The following is a 15,536-nucleotide window of genomic DNA, read 5'->3' on the forward strand; positions in this document are numbered from 1 at the left end:
TCCGGTTGGCTCACAGTGGGAAGTAAAGCTATCTCAGCCACTCTGTGGCATCAATACTGACCAGGTGTAGATGACAGGACCTTCCTTCCCTTCACTGTACTTCGTTGTCCAGCATCTCTCTCGCCAGCAGTGCCCTCCCAGAGCCTGATGAGATACAGGTCCACCCCAGGTTACCAATGCCTGACTTATGTACAGCCCGTAGGTATGACCAAGCGTTTGAGAGACCGGTGGGATGGATTTGCCACTCCTGCGGGGCTGTAGGCATCCTCTGCCTGGTGGGATCTCTGTTCCCTACAATATCTCAATGGTTGAGTTAAACAGACTGGTTTAACTACACGTCACACTTGGTTAGTCTGTGTTTTTATTGAAATACATTTCTGACTTGAAAATTGTTCAGGTTACAAACAGTTCTCAGGAACGGAAGACTGTTATAACCTGGGAAGGAACTGTACTCAACATCTCTCTGTGGCTGATTCATGGTGCAGCACAGGGGTATGCCTGGGCCTTAGCTGTTCACATGCAATGAGTTGGATGGAGAGCACAACACTTTGGAGCTTGCTGTTGACATGAAGCTTACAGGGTCATGAGCTGTGAGGAGGCTGCAGAGGCCACAAGCAACTGAAGTTGAACAAAAGCTTGGCAGATACAGTATAATGTGGATTAACGTGAAACCACAGTGAATTGGTTTGCCCATAGAAGTCAAAGGGTAGTGGTCAATGGGACTTCTTCCAGCTGGAGGTCAGTGACTTGTGTTCTGCAGGGACCTGTACTGCGACCTCTGTTGTTTGCAATATATGGGTGGGTTAGTAAGTTCACAGACAACAAAGGTTGGTGGTGTTGTGGGCAATGTAAAAGACTGCCAAAGGATACAGTGGGATATAGATCAGTTGCAGAGATGAGCAGAGAAATGGCAGATGGAGTTTAACCCGGCCAAGTGTGAGGTGATGCACTTCGGGAGATCAAATGTAAAAGGACAATACACTGTTAATTAGCAGGACCTTCAACAGTGCTGATGTACAGGGGGATCTTGGGGGTCCAAATCCATAGCTCCCTGAAAGCAGCCGCACAGGGCGGTAAAGGTGCCTTTATTAGTCGAGGCACTGAGTATCTTATCAGGTCCCTCCTTCATTACAACAGAATCAAACCAGTCTTCTAACTGAAGCACTCATCCCAGACAACACATGAGCACATCTCCTCTCTGCCTTCTCTCACGCAATTACATCCTTTCTACAGTGTGGCAACCAGAATTGCATACAATGTTCCAGCTACAGCCTAAACAATGCTTTATGAAGCAACTCCACCAGCTCCCTGCTCTTATATTGTCACAGAAGATGAAGGCAAGTATCCCATATGCCTTCTTCACCACCTTATTTACCTGTACTGCCATCTTTAGAGCCCCTCGGACCTGCACACCAAGATCCCTGTCCTTCGGTACTCTAAGGCTTTACCATTCATTGTAGTTGTCCTAGCCTCAGTCTTCCCAAAGTGCATCACCTTACACTTACCAGGATAAACTCCACCTGCCATTGCTCTGCCCATAGCTACATCAATGGGCAGCAAAGGTCCCAGCACCAATCTCTGTGGCATACCACCAGTCACAGGCTTCCAATCATAAAATCCAATCCCCCACCGCCTCCCATCACCAAGGCAATGATTTGCTACAATTATACAGTGCGATGATGAGACCACGTGGACTACTACAGTTTCACTCTCCTTCCCAAGGATAAAGTGTAGGAGTGCAGCAAATATTCACAAAACTGACTGACGGTTGGTTAATTTAATAGAACGAGGGGGAATCCAACTGAAACTTAAAATTCTGGCAGGGCTGGACAGATGGATGCTAGAGTGGTGTTTTCCCTGGCTGGGGTGTGTAGAACAAGAGGTTACAGGACAAGGGATTTCAGACTGAGAGGAGAAATTTCCCCATTCAGAGGGCAGTGAACCTGTGGAATTCACTCTCAGAGGGCTGTGGAGGCAAGACTCTGAACATACTTGTCCCTCAGTGTTGCCCCCTTCGACAGCACCATGCTCCCAGCTCTGCATTGGGATTGGGAACTAGAAATCACTGAAACAGCCAGCACATACACACATAAAATAAACAAGCCAACCTTCAGGAAAAGAAAAACAAAAATACTGTATAGGAATGTTTAATTGTAGCTCATATATGGCATCAAATAGTTAACAGTTCTGTACAAAGAATATACACTGTAAGGAGCAAGAACATTGTTAAATGGGTGAGAGCCACAGAGACAATCCACCCACCTAATGCTTTGACAGTATGACTGGTAATCACTGTAGTTAAAACCATACCAATAGCAGGAGCATCCCTTGTCACCCCAGCACAGACTCTGTGTCCTCCCACCCCACTTACAAGCCCAGCTCCAGCAAGGAAACGTGCACATCAACGGCATCAGACACCTCTCATGATACACGGCATCCGATACAATAGACGAATGAGGTCAAGTGGCTCAGTGAGATCCTATTGGTACAACATTTGTTGAATCAAGTATTAACAAGTAAGTTGCTTTTATTGATATGGATCCAGTGAACAGCAAGGTCTCCTAGAATGCACCTTGCTACTAGTCTGTGACCCCTACAATCGGTGTTAAACAGACTATGGGTGCTGGCAAGGGCTCTCAGTCTAGGAGCCACACATCAGACAATCTGCCCTGTTCTCCAGTGAGCACACCATGGCAGCCTTGTTCTTCTCCTTCTCTGCTGCAGTTTCCCGGAGCTTCTCCTTGTTCAGTGTGAACTGGATGGGATTGGCTGCAGGCCTGGTCCTCAAGTAATACATCCCAGTCTTCAGTCCCTGCAAAGTCAAACAGCAATCAAAACTGCACGTTCAGACTCTGAGCACTCCTGTTACCTCTGGATGACACCAGACCCCAGGTCCTTCGTGAGAGATCACAAGTAGATTCCAGGATGTGCACAAAGCCTCTCTGTGCAACATCACCACCCACTCCTGGAACCCCTGGCTCCACGGAAAAGCAGCACTCGAGATGGTATTGAGAGCCTCAAGGGCCATGCACAGGGAGCACACAGAAGCCCTGTGTACAGTGGAAGGAGCAGTGGACAGCACCTCACAATTACCCACCCCATCAGCCATCTCCTGACCCATCTGTGTGGGAGAAGACAGAGTGGTAGTGGATGATTGTTTCAGATTGGAGGCCTGTGACTAGTGGTGTGCCTCAGGGATCTGTGCTGGGACCATTGTTTGTTCTCTATCTCAATGATCTAGATGATGATGTGGTAAATTGGATCAGCAAGTTTGCTGATGACACTAAGATTGGAGGCATTGTGGACAGCGAGGAAGGCTTTCAAAGCTTGCAGAGGGATCTGATCCAACTGGGAAAATGGGCCAGAAAATGGCAGATGGAATTTAATGCAGACAAGTGTGAGGTGTTGCATTTTGGAAAGACAAAATCAAGGTAGGACATACACAGTAAATGGTAGGGCACTGAGGAGTGCAGAGGAACAAAGGGATCTGGGAGTTCAGATACATAATTCCCTGAATGTGGCGTCACAGGTAGACAGGGTTGTAAAGAAGGCTTTTGGCATCCTGGCATTTATAAATCAAAGTGTTGAGTATAGGAGTTGGGATGTGATGGTGAGGTTGTATAAGACTTTGGTGAGGCCAAATTTGGAGTATTGTGTACAGTTCTGGTCACCTAACTACAGGAAGGATATCAGTAAGATTGAAAGAGTGCAGAGGAGATTTACTAGAATGTTGCCGGGTCTTCAGGAGTTGAGTTACAGGGAAAGATTGAACAGGTTAGGACTTTATTCCTTGGAGCACAGAAGAATGAGGGGAGATTTGATAGAGGTTTACAAAATTATGAGGGGTATAGACAGAGTTAATGCAAGTAGGCTCTTTCCACCTAGATTAGGAGAGATAAATACGAGAGGACATGTCTTTATGGTGAAAGGGGAAAGATTTAGGGGGAACTTCTTCACTCAGAGTGGTGGGAGTGTGGAACGAGCTGCCATCTGACATGGTAAATCTGGGCTCACTCTTAAATTTTAAGAATAAATTGGATAGATACATGGATGGGAGAGGTCTGGAGGGTTATGGACTGGGTGCAGGTCAATGGGACTAGCAGAAAAAAGTTTCAGCACAGACTAGAAGGGCTGAATGGCCTACTTTCTGTGCTGTGGTGTTCTATGGTTCTATTTGTGGAAGAGCCTGCAGTTTGAACACAGGCCTTGGCCACCTCAGAACCACTAAACTAGAGCAGAAATAAGTCATCCCCAAAACCACAGGTCTGCCCAAGAACATGAAAATAATCACTGGAAATGCTGGAAGTCCAAAATAAGAACAGAATGCTGGAAATATTCCACAGGTCAGCCTGCTTCTGTGGGGAGAGAAACATTTCAGGACAAAGACCCTTCGTCAGGACTTATTTTAGACTGCAGGCACTTCACACAAGAGGTACACAACAGAGGCTGCACCAGAACAAAGATAAGGTGGATGGTCAGTCTCTTTCCCAGGGTAGGGCAGTCTAAAACTAGAGGTCACAGGTTTAAGGTAAGAGGGGAAAGGTTTAAAGGGAACTCAAGGAGCAACATTTCCCACACAAAGGGCAGGTGTGTGGAATGAGCTGCCAGAGGAACTGGTAAAGGCAGGTACAATTACAATGTTAAAGATAGGAAAGGTTTTGAGGGATAGGGGGCCAAATGTGGGCAAATGGGACTAGCTCAGGTAGGCACCTTGGTCAGCATGGATGAGTTGGGCCGAAGGGCCTGTTTCCATCCTGTATAACTCTGCCTTTTATCCTCTCATGTCTGCCTTTGTCCAAGTATCTGATCACCTGCCCTAAGAGTCAGAGGCCGAGAAAGGGTATTCCAGCATTCAGGCCTTGCTGGCTGAAGATGGGATGGTGCAATTAAAACCAGGCAAGAGGTGAGATGGCAGGCTGCAGTTCTGGGCACCAAATGTTACCCTGGTGCTCATCCTTCACTCCCAGTGTTCCCAATTTCACCCCCCCCCGAATGCACCAACTGTTGGAGAAGTGCCAATTTGGCCAGGGAGCCAAGGTGTTACTGGGTTATTGGTTGGAGGTTAGAGAGAGGGGGAATCATTGTGCCAGGTGTGATCTGTCTGATCCACATGTGGTACAGCGGTGAGTAATCTGGCTTCACTTCCAACCTCCGGTGCTGTCTGTGTGGAGTTTGCATGTTCCCCGTGACTGTGTGGGGTTCCCCCGGGTTCTCCCATCTCCTCCCACATCCTAAACTTGTGCTGATAGGTTAATTGGTCATGGTAAATTGCCCCTTGAGTAGGTAAGTAGCAGGACAATCAGAATTGATGTGAGAGGAAAATAACTGGGGGAAATGGAACCGATGGGACTGTTCTGAGAGCCAGCATCAACTTGATGGGCTGAATGGCCCAAGAAATACATATGGCCTGCCCCAAGACTGGGAGGGTTTATCCGATTCTATTGCACACCATCTCTATCGTTTAGCGCAGTGACCCTTAGTGTAGCATCAGCTGGTGGGAGTTCGGCAGACAGGACCGGTCCCAGTCCGAATATTCACCTGTTTCCAGCCGTAGAAGTGCATGCTGGTCAGCTTGCCGTAATTGGGCTCGGCCACGTGGATGTTGAGCGACTGGCTCTGGTCAATGAAGGCTCCGCGGTCTGCACCCATCTTGATTATAGTCTTCTGCGATATCTCCCAGACAGTCTTGTACAGGGACTTCAGGTCAGCTGGGATCCCTTCAATGTTCTGCAGAGAGAAGCTGTGTTCACAAAGCTCCAATCGGGGAACCACACCGACATTCACCAAATTAGAACAAGAGCAGAGTTCATCTCGCCTGGGTCTCTGCAACCTTCCCTTTCCATAATTCTCTCCTGTAGCACACACACTGGTTCAAAGGAATACTCCCCCCTCGGGGCTTGCCCAGTGGGAGCACAGGAACCCAATTTGCTGTTACCCTTTCCGACTAAGCACAGAGTGGTTGATATTTGGAACGCGCTGCCAGAGAAGGTGATGGAATCAGATACAGTCACTACGTTTAAGTGACATTTAGACGGACACTTAAATAGGCAAGGCACAGGATACGGACCTAATGCAGGCAAATGGGATTGGTGTAGCTAGAGGAAAGCAGCATGAACATGGTGGGCCAAAGGGCCAGTTTGTGTGCTGTATCACTGGTAAATCGGTTTATTACTGTCACATCTACTGAGTTAGTGAATAAACTATGCTTTACACGCCATCTAAACAGATCATTTCATTACAACAGTGCATCGAGGTAGTACAGGGTAAAACAATACAGAATGCAGAATAAAGTGTTACAGTTACAGAGAAAGTGCAGTGCAGGCAGACAATAAGGTGCAAGGTCATAACGAGGTAGATTGTGAGGTCAAGAGTCCACTTTATCATACTAGGGAACCAGCTAGGAGTTGTTACAATCAGATCAGCTTTGATCTTATTAATGTTGGAGCAGCTCGAGGAGCCCTACCCCTGCTCCTAACTGGTTTCACCATCAGCAGAGTTAAGGAGGCAAGCACTAAGGGTGCACCATCTACCTGGATTGATCCGTTCTGAGCAATGATCTGGTTCTTCATGTCCTCATTCCACAGTCCGTGCTCTGTCAAGTCCTTCAGTAGGTGTGGGTTCACGACCTGTAGGGTAACACACAGTGTCACAAGCTGCCCCCAGTCCAAGGGATACAGGAGCACAGAGGTTAAGTTACTAGATGAGCAGCCAGAGTTCTGGACCATTGATCAGACACTAGTTTGAATCCCACTATGCTATCGGGAGAGTTTAAAATTCAAGTAATTAAATCTGGAAATAAAAAAATAAGCTCAGTAACAGCCACCATGAAACTACTGGATTATCCTTAAAAACCCACTGGATCAGTTACATTGTTCAGGGAAGATAAGCTGCCTTCTCTTTACCAGCTCAGTTCTGCATGAGATTTCAGACCCACAGAGGAGGCTGCCTCATAGCTACCTCCTCAGTCTGGGACAATCAAGAAACAGATAATTTCCAGGATTGACAGATTTCTACATCCCTGAATGAATACAGAAAATTTCCTTTTGCATTCTGCATTACAGGTGACCTTGTGTTACAAGCGGAGTGCACTCCTAGAAAAGTCTGTATTGTGTTCGTGACACAGAAATTCATCCTCACATAATTCATGAATCACGACCCAAACATTTGAGATCCAAAGGCTCTAATTTGAAAATTTGAGGCACGAATGGCTGTAAATACAGGTGTCACCAGTACTTCCATCCATTGAGCCAAGCAGACTGACCTGAAATTCCCCAGACAGCACTCGCCGCGTGTAGATGTTGCTGGTGTATGGTTCGATCGACTCATTATTCCCCAGAATCTGGGCTGTAGAGGCAGTTGGCATTGGGGCAATCAGGAGGCTGTTTCTAACACCATATCTGGAAGATTGGAGTGGATAACAGGAGGTGAGGCCTCACCATATGAAGAATCCTCAAGTAGTCAACAAGTTTAAAGCAAGTCACTAACTGCAATAAAAATAAGCTAATCCAAACATACAGCTGGGGGGGGGGGGGGGGGGGGGGGGGGGGCAGGGTTTCAATATTATTCCAGATTATACAATCATTTGGCTCAGCTACTGTGTCAACACAACAAAAGAACTATTCATTGTTCCCAACTCATCCCTCCTTCAACTTGGGGCCAAAGAATTTTCACTTAAAGTCAGAAGGATCGAATAATCGAAGTTTCCAAAACCAAGCTCGATTACCACTCCTTCTGCTGTCACGCCTCCCGCCTCCCTCTTCCCCCCCCCCATCACTGATGTCTGCAACACAGGGAGTGTTGATCTACAAGGTTCTGGGATGTGGGTTTGTTGTACAAGAGATGAAGAAGACATGAATACAGAATTCAAAAGAACAAGAGGCGATCATTCAAACCTACAATTTTCTTTGTAAAGGCCGTCACAGGGTAGGCATGGGGGGGGGGGGGGGGGGTGATGTTTTCTCTGGTTGGGGTGAATAAAGCATCTAAACAAGTATTTGAATTACTGAGGCATAGAAAGTTGAAACCTAATGTGGATAAATGGCATTAGATAGTACAAAGGGGAGCATGGACAATGTGGGCCGAAGGGCCTGTTTCTGCACTGTACAACTCTCAGTAAGATAGGTCTTAATCTTAGCCATTCAGAACTGAGGTGGGAAGATACTTCTTCACCCAGAACACGGTGGATCTTTGGAGTTCTCTACCCAGGAGGGCTGTGGAGGTTCAGTTTCGAGATGATGATTGATTTTTAGATAGGAATCAGGGGCTTGTGCAAGAAACTGGCACCAAGATAAAGATCAGCCGTGATCTTTAAAAAGGCAGAGCAGCACCAGGAGCCAACTACCTGCTCCTGCTCCTATTGCATGTGTACAAGCCAAATTATTTTTTTTAAGAACAGATGAAAAGCCACTGACCTAAAACTCACTTCCTCTCATTGACACTGCCTAATCTGCCGTCTATGCCCAGAATGTTTTTCCTTTACAAGATGTCCTGTTGTACCCCACCTTCCACAAACAGAGACTACAGACCAGTTTCAAGACCATTAATATTCAATTAGCAAACTCATTTGAAGAGTAACTGGGGAATGGAGGTGGATTTGTGATGGCCAGATTACCAAAAATGCTGGATTATTCATTAAACCACATTCGGGAGTACGGAAGGGGAGTCTGGACAAGCATGAATCAGCCGTGGACATATGGAACAGCAGGCCAGGTGGCCTACTCCTGCTCTTGTTTTCTTGGGTCCCTGTGGACTGCCTACAATTCTGGCCATGATCAGAAAAGGAAGGGGACACCGGAGCAGGGATAAACAAGATGCAAAAGGCAGGTACCTGAAATCCTACCATCATGAAAACGTATGGGTTGGGATTCTATCTTGAAGATGGCTGAAGCCTAGCCCCGAGGTCTTTAACACTATAAAGCACTTAAACCTCCAGATTTGAGGTAAGTATTTGTGGGTAAAGGAAGGATATCACACAAAGCTCCAAACTGCCCCATTTTTAAGATGTTAAAGAGACAAGGGATATGGAGTTGGAGCAGAAAAGTGGCACAGTGGTAAAAATAAAATTAACTATGATATTGAGTAGCAGAGTAGGAATTAGGGGCCAAATGTCCCAGAAAGCTAATTGGAGCAGTTAAAGTTGGACAACAAATTCTGGCCTTCCACATTCCTTTACAAATAAAGATCAATCTAATACCATTGCTGCTGAGGCAATGGGCAGATATAAATGGATACAGTGAGGAGATGCAGCAAGGAAACAGGATTAAAGTCAAATTACAATTACAAGATGATGGGAACAAGAACCAGAATTGATGTAGCAATTGCCTCCTACACTAAATCCCTTCCATACTGCTCCCCAGACCCACATCCCTCACTTCCCTTCTGTTGCAACATTCAGTCCCAAGAAAACACCTTCTCACTCACAACCTCTCTCTCACCACAACAGGAACACGTGTGCCTAATCAGATACCAGTTTCTTTTAATAATCATGAGACATTTAATCAGACACCTCACTCGTTCCTTTCTCACCAGACATTGCCCCGGCAGCTGGCCTTATCCCTTCACAATGATTTTGCAGACGCTTACTTTGCAATTTTCTCCTTCAGCCCCTTCCAGTCCCAAAGATCAGTGGGTGTGACGTTCCACATGTCGTACTGGAGGATCTGAAAGCAAAGCAGTCAGCACATAACACACTCATCATTCTTGCTGGTACAGAGTGCTCAAGATCTCAAACAGCTGTAGCCGAACTGAAACTCAAAACAAGACTACAAACACTATAACAAATATATCCATACAATAAGCAACAGAGTAGATTCAGTGTAGAGGAAGCTTGCCCATATCCAACCCCAAAGGGGTTTGATACAAACTCCAAATGCTTGAGATCACTAACCTGATCCACATATCGCCAATGTCCATTCACACTTGGAAGGGCAACACGGGTGCATAGAGCTGTAACTGACTGTCACTGGCAGTCAATGAATACTTCCCTGCCACTGTTCTGACAGCATCAAGACAGGCTGTAGAAATGGTTATGAATGCCTTTAACCATTTTAGCTTGTGCCCATGTTTGAGTCAGCACTGCCTGCCCTATCTGTACTGGAGGTGCTCTTAATGCCAACAGAGTGGGACCTTCATAATTTCAACCCAGTAATGAAGGAACAGTAATATATTTTAATATCTGGTGGGGTGCAACTCAGAGGGAACTTGCAGCATCTGTTGCCCCCAAAAGCAAAGTTCAGTACATTAATGAGATGCTATCCAAGCCTTCCCACCATGTAGGTACAGAATAACTCCAGAGTTCAAACTCACTAGTTGTTTTGATAAGTCAAGTCAAGGTAGGACATTCAGAGAACACACCTGGGGAGTGTTGTAGAACAGAGAGGGATCTTGGAGTTCAGGCACATGATTCCCTGAGAGTCACAGGTAAACAGGGTGAAGGGTGCTTTTGGAATGCTGGCCTTCATCAGCCAGGGCACTGAGTACAGAAGTTGGGCTGTTATGTTGCAGTTGTACAAGATGTTGGTGAAGCCACACTTGGAGTACTATGTACAGTTTTGGTCACCCTGCTGTAGGAAAGATGTCATTAAACTGGAAAGAGTGCAGAAAAGATTTACAAGGATGTTGCCAGGACTCGAGGCTCTAAGTTATAGGGAGAAGTTGGACAGGCTAGAACTTTATTCCTTGGAGTGTAGGAGACAGAGGTGATCTTATAGATGTATACAAAATCATCAGGGTGAATGTGAACAGTCTTGTTCCCAGGGTTTGGGGAATCAAGAACTAAGGTGAGAGAGGAAAGATTTAAATAGGAACTTGAGGGTCAACTTTTTTTTTAAATAATGCAGAGGGTGGTCAGAAAATGCAATGAGCTGCCAGAGGATGTCGTGGAGGCAGGTACAATATCAACTTTTAAAAGACAATTGGACAGGTGCATGGATTAGGAGGGTTTAGAGGGATATGGGGCAAACGCAGGCAAATGGGACTGGCTTGGATGGGCATGTTTGTTGGCACGGACCAGTTGGGCCGAATGGCCTGTTTCCATGCTGGATGACTATGAAACAGTTAAAACAAATCTTCCCAGAATAAAAATAATAATCAGCAAAAGTAAATTACAAAGCTGCCACATCAATGCAAATGCACCAGCCTGCTGACACTACATTATGCACTTGGCTCAAATTTCCTTGGTGGATCTAACAAGACCTTGCAACGTTTAAGGCAGCTTGCCACAACCTTCTTGGGCAACTAATGTCAAACAATCAATTCTCAAGTTCAAACAGAAGAATGAAATTAAATCTATAATTTAAAGATCATAGATTCACAAGAATGTTACCAGCAGAAAAGATTCACAAGGATGTTACCAGGACTGGAGGGCTTGAGTTCAGAGCAACTGGATAGGCTGGGACTGTTTTCCATGGAGTGGAGGAGGCCAAGGGGTGACTTTACTGAGGTTTATAAAAACATGAGGGGTATAGATAAGGTGGATGATCAGTCTTTTTCTCAGGTTAGGAGAACTTAAAAGTAGAGCATATAGCTTTGTGAGAGGGGAAAGATTTAAACGGGATCTGAAGGGCAAGTTTTTCCAGAGGGTGGTGGGTGTGTGGAACGAGCTGCCAGAGGAAGTGGTAGAGGTGGGGACAATTAAAGCATTTAAAAGACATTTAGACAGGTTCATAGATAGGCAGCTGGAACAGGGAAACAGTAACACTCCCAGCAAAAATACTCACCCCCTTACTGACAGGACATCCCTGGTAACTTTCGTAAGGACCCAGCTCCTTGGCCAAGTCACAGCTGGCATCCAGGGCTGCATAGTAAATGGTCTCAAAGATCTGAATGTTGAGTTTCTGAGCGTCTTCACTTTCAAAGGGGTATCGCATCAGGATAAAGGCGTCCGCTAGTCCCTGGACTCCAATACCAATCGGCCTGTGTTTTTTATTAGAATATTCTGCCTGCAAGAGAAATGAAAGCATTTAAAAGACGGCCTGGTCACACTCAAGACAGAGCAACACATCTGCAATTGTTTCTTCAGTTAATTCACTGGACAGATTTTGGATGGAGTGTCTCATGAGGCATCTATTTTTCTCTCGAGTTTAGAATAGGTGATTTTATTGAAACATACGAAATTCTTCCAGAGCTTGACAGGGGAGACGCAGCAAGCATGTTCCCTCCACTAGGGAGTCTAGAACAAGTGGTCACAGTCTCAAAGGAGTTGGCCATTCAGGACAGAGGTGAGGAGAAATTTCTTCATCAGGATGGTGGAAAACCTTTGGTGGAATTCTTTATCCCAGAGCTGTGGGGATCCAGTCACTGACTATAATGAAAACTGAAATTGGGTGATTTCTGGAGATTAAAGGAATCAGGGGTATGTGCACAGGGCAAGAAAATGGGTTTAAGCCAGATCACTTCTGATGTTATTAATGGGAGAGCAGATTGAAATGGTCTACTGCTCGTCCCATTTCTTACGTATGTGTGTCACAGACCTCAGCAACAGACACAATGGGCCAAATGGCTTCCATCAATACTGCAGGTTTTAACGTGCGAGTGTCTTGTGTATGCAGATATGCAAATACAGCAACACCTTTACAGGAAACATTCTAACCCAAATCATTTACCTCAAAGACCAAACTTCCTGCACGTCAGAAGGCCCAGCACAGCGTCTCTCTCCACCTACCTCAGGAATTGGATAATAATTCACTTCAATGATTTTATTCAGGTTTCTAACAGCCACCCGGGTGACATCAGCCAGCTTATTGAAGTCGTAGGTGCGATCTGCAGTAACGTACATATTCAGTGCCAAGGAGGCCAAGTTGCAAACTGCCACCTGCCAGTGAGAAACAGGAACCAGCATCAGCTTTGGGATCACCACAGACCAATGAAAACCCTAAGACAACAGCAGGGGACAAACTCATCTCGCAGGAACCACAGACCAAGAGAATCAGCTGTAGAAAATGTCGGTTAGGTCACACTTGGGAGTATTGTGTGCGGTTCTTGTTGCTGCATGCCAGGAAGGGTGTGCGGGCATTGCAGAGGGGTATAAGAGGGTTAGAGTATTAGCTATAAGGAGAGGATGGACAACTTGGGTTGTTTTCTCTGGAGTGTCAGAGGCTGAGGGGAGACCTGATCCAAGTTTATAACTTTATGGGAGGCTTAGTTGGAGCAGATAGTCAGTCATTTTCCCCAGCATAGAGATGTCAAATACCAGAGGACATAGCTTTAAGGTGAGAGAGGGGAAGTTTAATGGAGATGTGAGGTACAATACATGTACATGCCTGGAATGGGCTGCCAGGGGAAGTGATGGAAGCAGACACAATAGTGGCATTTAAGAGGCTGTTAGACAGGCACATGAATATGCAGGGATTGAAGGGACATAGATCATGTGCAGGTACAAAGGTTTAAGTTTAATTCAACATCATGGTTGGCAGACAGCTTGGGCCAAAGGGCCTGTTCCTGCACTGTACTGTCCTATGTTCTATCAATACTGGCCTGTGCCAAGTTAAATGCACTGAGTGCTATAGCTGGACCTGTGGAGGCAGGAACTGGTGACAACACCAGAGGGGGTGAGGGTGGGGCAGGGTGGGAGGAAGAGAAGGGGGCAGCACCAAGAGGTGTGCTCACAGATTGACATCTAAATGTGCATTGGGCTCACCTCATCCAGACTGGTGTATTCCACTATCTCAGTGCACAAATTGCTGCATTTGATGGTCCCCAGGTTCTGCTGGTTACTCTTCCTGTTGCAGGCATCTTTGTACAGCATGTAAGGTGTTCCCGTCTCAGTCTGAGACTCAATGATCGCATACCACAGCTGCTGTGCCTTCACCACCTTGCGTGCACGGCCCTCCTTCTCATACCTGTGGGGAAAACACAGCTGGACTATAGCAGATTCAATCTGGTCAGAGCAAGGAAGCGAGTTAAGGGATGCAGAAACAAAGCGGGGAAGATACCACATTACTACAAGGATGGATGACAAACAACACCAGCCCGTTGCTTGAGTTATAATTTCCACCCAGTTTGATTCGACAACTTCAGCCACAATGTCAAAATTGTGACAGTCAAAAGAACTGTAGTGACCAACAGTGCAACCACTGACTTGAACCCACTGGCAATGTACCCTTGCAACAGAACATGTACATTTTTCAGATAATGCAGTAAAACAAGACCTGCCCTTGAGCGAACCTCTAACCTGGCCAACATTTAGCTAAGCAGGGCAGGCAGGGTATTGTAGTGGTTAGCGTAACGCTGTTCAATTCCGGCCACTGCCTGTAAGGAGTTTGTACGTTCTCTTCGTGTGTGCATGAGTTTCCTCTGGGTGCTCCAGTTTCCTCCCACATTCCAAAGACGTACGGGTTAGGAAGTTGTGGGCATGCTGCGTTGGCACCGGAAGCGTGGCAACACTTGCGGGCTGCCCCCAGAACAGTCTACGCAAAAGCTGCATTTCACTGTGTGTTTCGATGTACATGTGACTAATAAAGATCTCTCATTTATCCCTCAAGGAATGCCACAATAGGTCGTCTGACCTTTATCACATCAGGATTACCTTTCGTACAGAGCCTCAAACTCCTCTCCCCAAACTTCATCCAGGCCAGGGCAATCATGGGGACACATCAAGGACCAGTCCTGCAAAATCAGGGAGCAATGAGTAAAATGTGCAGAGACTTCACCTCATCACAGTTGAAATCCTGAAATCCCTGCTTCAATCAGAGTTTGGCCCTATTGGACAGAGATAAACTACCAAACTTTATCTACTCGTGAAAAGCCCTTAACCCATTGATCTCAGTCATTCAACATGATCCATCAGCACAGATTGTTTTATTAATAAGCAACTGCAGCTCCATGGGGAACAATCTCGTCACCAAGCAGGAAAGCTGTGGGTTTAGGCAGCACTCGAGGCATGGCCCCTTACCCAGACTGTCACACCTGGTTTGGAGTCTTGCACTGCTGGAGCCGCCTGTTATGAAGTGTTAAGTTCTTGTTTACCTTCCCAGGTGTAAAATCCACGGATACTACTGGAACAGAGGGGGAATTTTCCAATTCCTTAACAATAAAAATCCATGAACTACCGAAGACATTCAGCAGAAAAGCACTTGATTGGTTGAAAAGAACTTTAAGCTGACCCAAGACAGAAAGAGATGCTTAAAATGATTCTGTCTCTAGTTCACCTTATACCCAATGTTCGGACCCCCTACCCACAACAACCATCATCGGTGTTACTCAATTCAGGATTGCCGACTTTTGCTCAAACCATTGCGCTCGCACCTGGTTGTTCTCCACGCGCCTCATGAACAGGTCTGGGATCCAAAGTGCATAGAAGAGATCTCGAGCTCGCTGCTCCTCCTTGCCAGTGTTCTTCTTCAACTCCAAGAAGTCGAAGATGTCCATGTGCCAGGGCTCCAAATAGATGGCGAAGGCACCAGGGCGCTGCAGAGAGAACAGTTCAACTCTGTAGCATTACTTGATAACAGGAAGCAGCATGTTACCACTTCCCACTGCACTCCCAAACACAGGGATTTAAGACACTAAAGCCAACATTGCTCAGGTACAGTTCAGAG

At 46.1% G+C, this 15,536-nt stretch overlaps 1 protein-coding gene across 2 annotated transcripts in view; it reads right to left on the bottom strand.

Annotated features, from left to right (window-relative positions):
- Positions 1-2,132: 2,132 nt before the first annotated feature.
- rrm1 (ribonucleotide reductase M1 polypeptide) overlaps positions 2,133-15,536 on the bottom strand; it is a 33,472-nt gene continuing 20,068 nt past the window's right edge. For both annotated transcript variants that reach the window (XM_052025908.1, XM_052025907.1), the window contains exons 10-19: positions 15,244-15,405; positions 14,525-14,604; positions 13,637-13,838; positions 12,662-12,811; positions 11,718-11,939; positions 9,583-9,659; positions 7,262-7,397; positions 6,531-6,626; positions 5,539-5,727; positions 2,133-2,812 (exon numbers count right to left, since the gene is read on the bottom strand). In XM_052025908.1, the coding sequence (XP_051881868.1) occupies positions 2,642-2,812; positions 5,539-5,727; positions 6,531-6,626; positions 7,262-7,397; positions 9,583-9,659; positions 11,718-11,939; positions 12,662-12,811; positions 13,637-13,838; positions 14,525-14,604; positions 15,244-15,405 (1,485 nt within the window). In that variant the 3' untranslated portion in view covers positions 2,133-2,641. The remainder of the gene's footprint in view (positions 2,813-5,538; positions 5,728-6,530; positions 6,627-7,261; positions 7,398-9,582; positions 9,660-11,717; positions 11,940-12,661; positions 12,812-13,636; positions 13,839-14,524; positions 14,605-15,243; positions 15,406-15,536) is intronic.

Source organism: Pristis pectinata, chromosome 11, assembly GCF_009764475.1.
Source record: "Pristis pectinata isolate sPriPec2 chromosome 11, sPriPec2.1.pri, whole genome shotgun sequence".
NCBI classification, from domain to species: Eukaryota; Metazoa; Chordata; class Chondrichthyes; order Rhinopristiformes; family Pristidae; genus Pristis; species Pristis pectinata.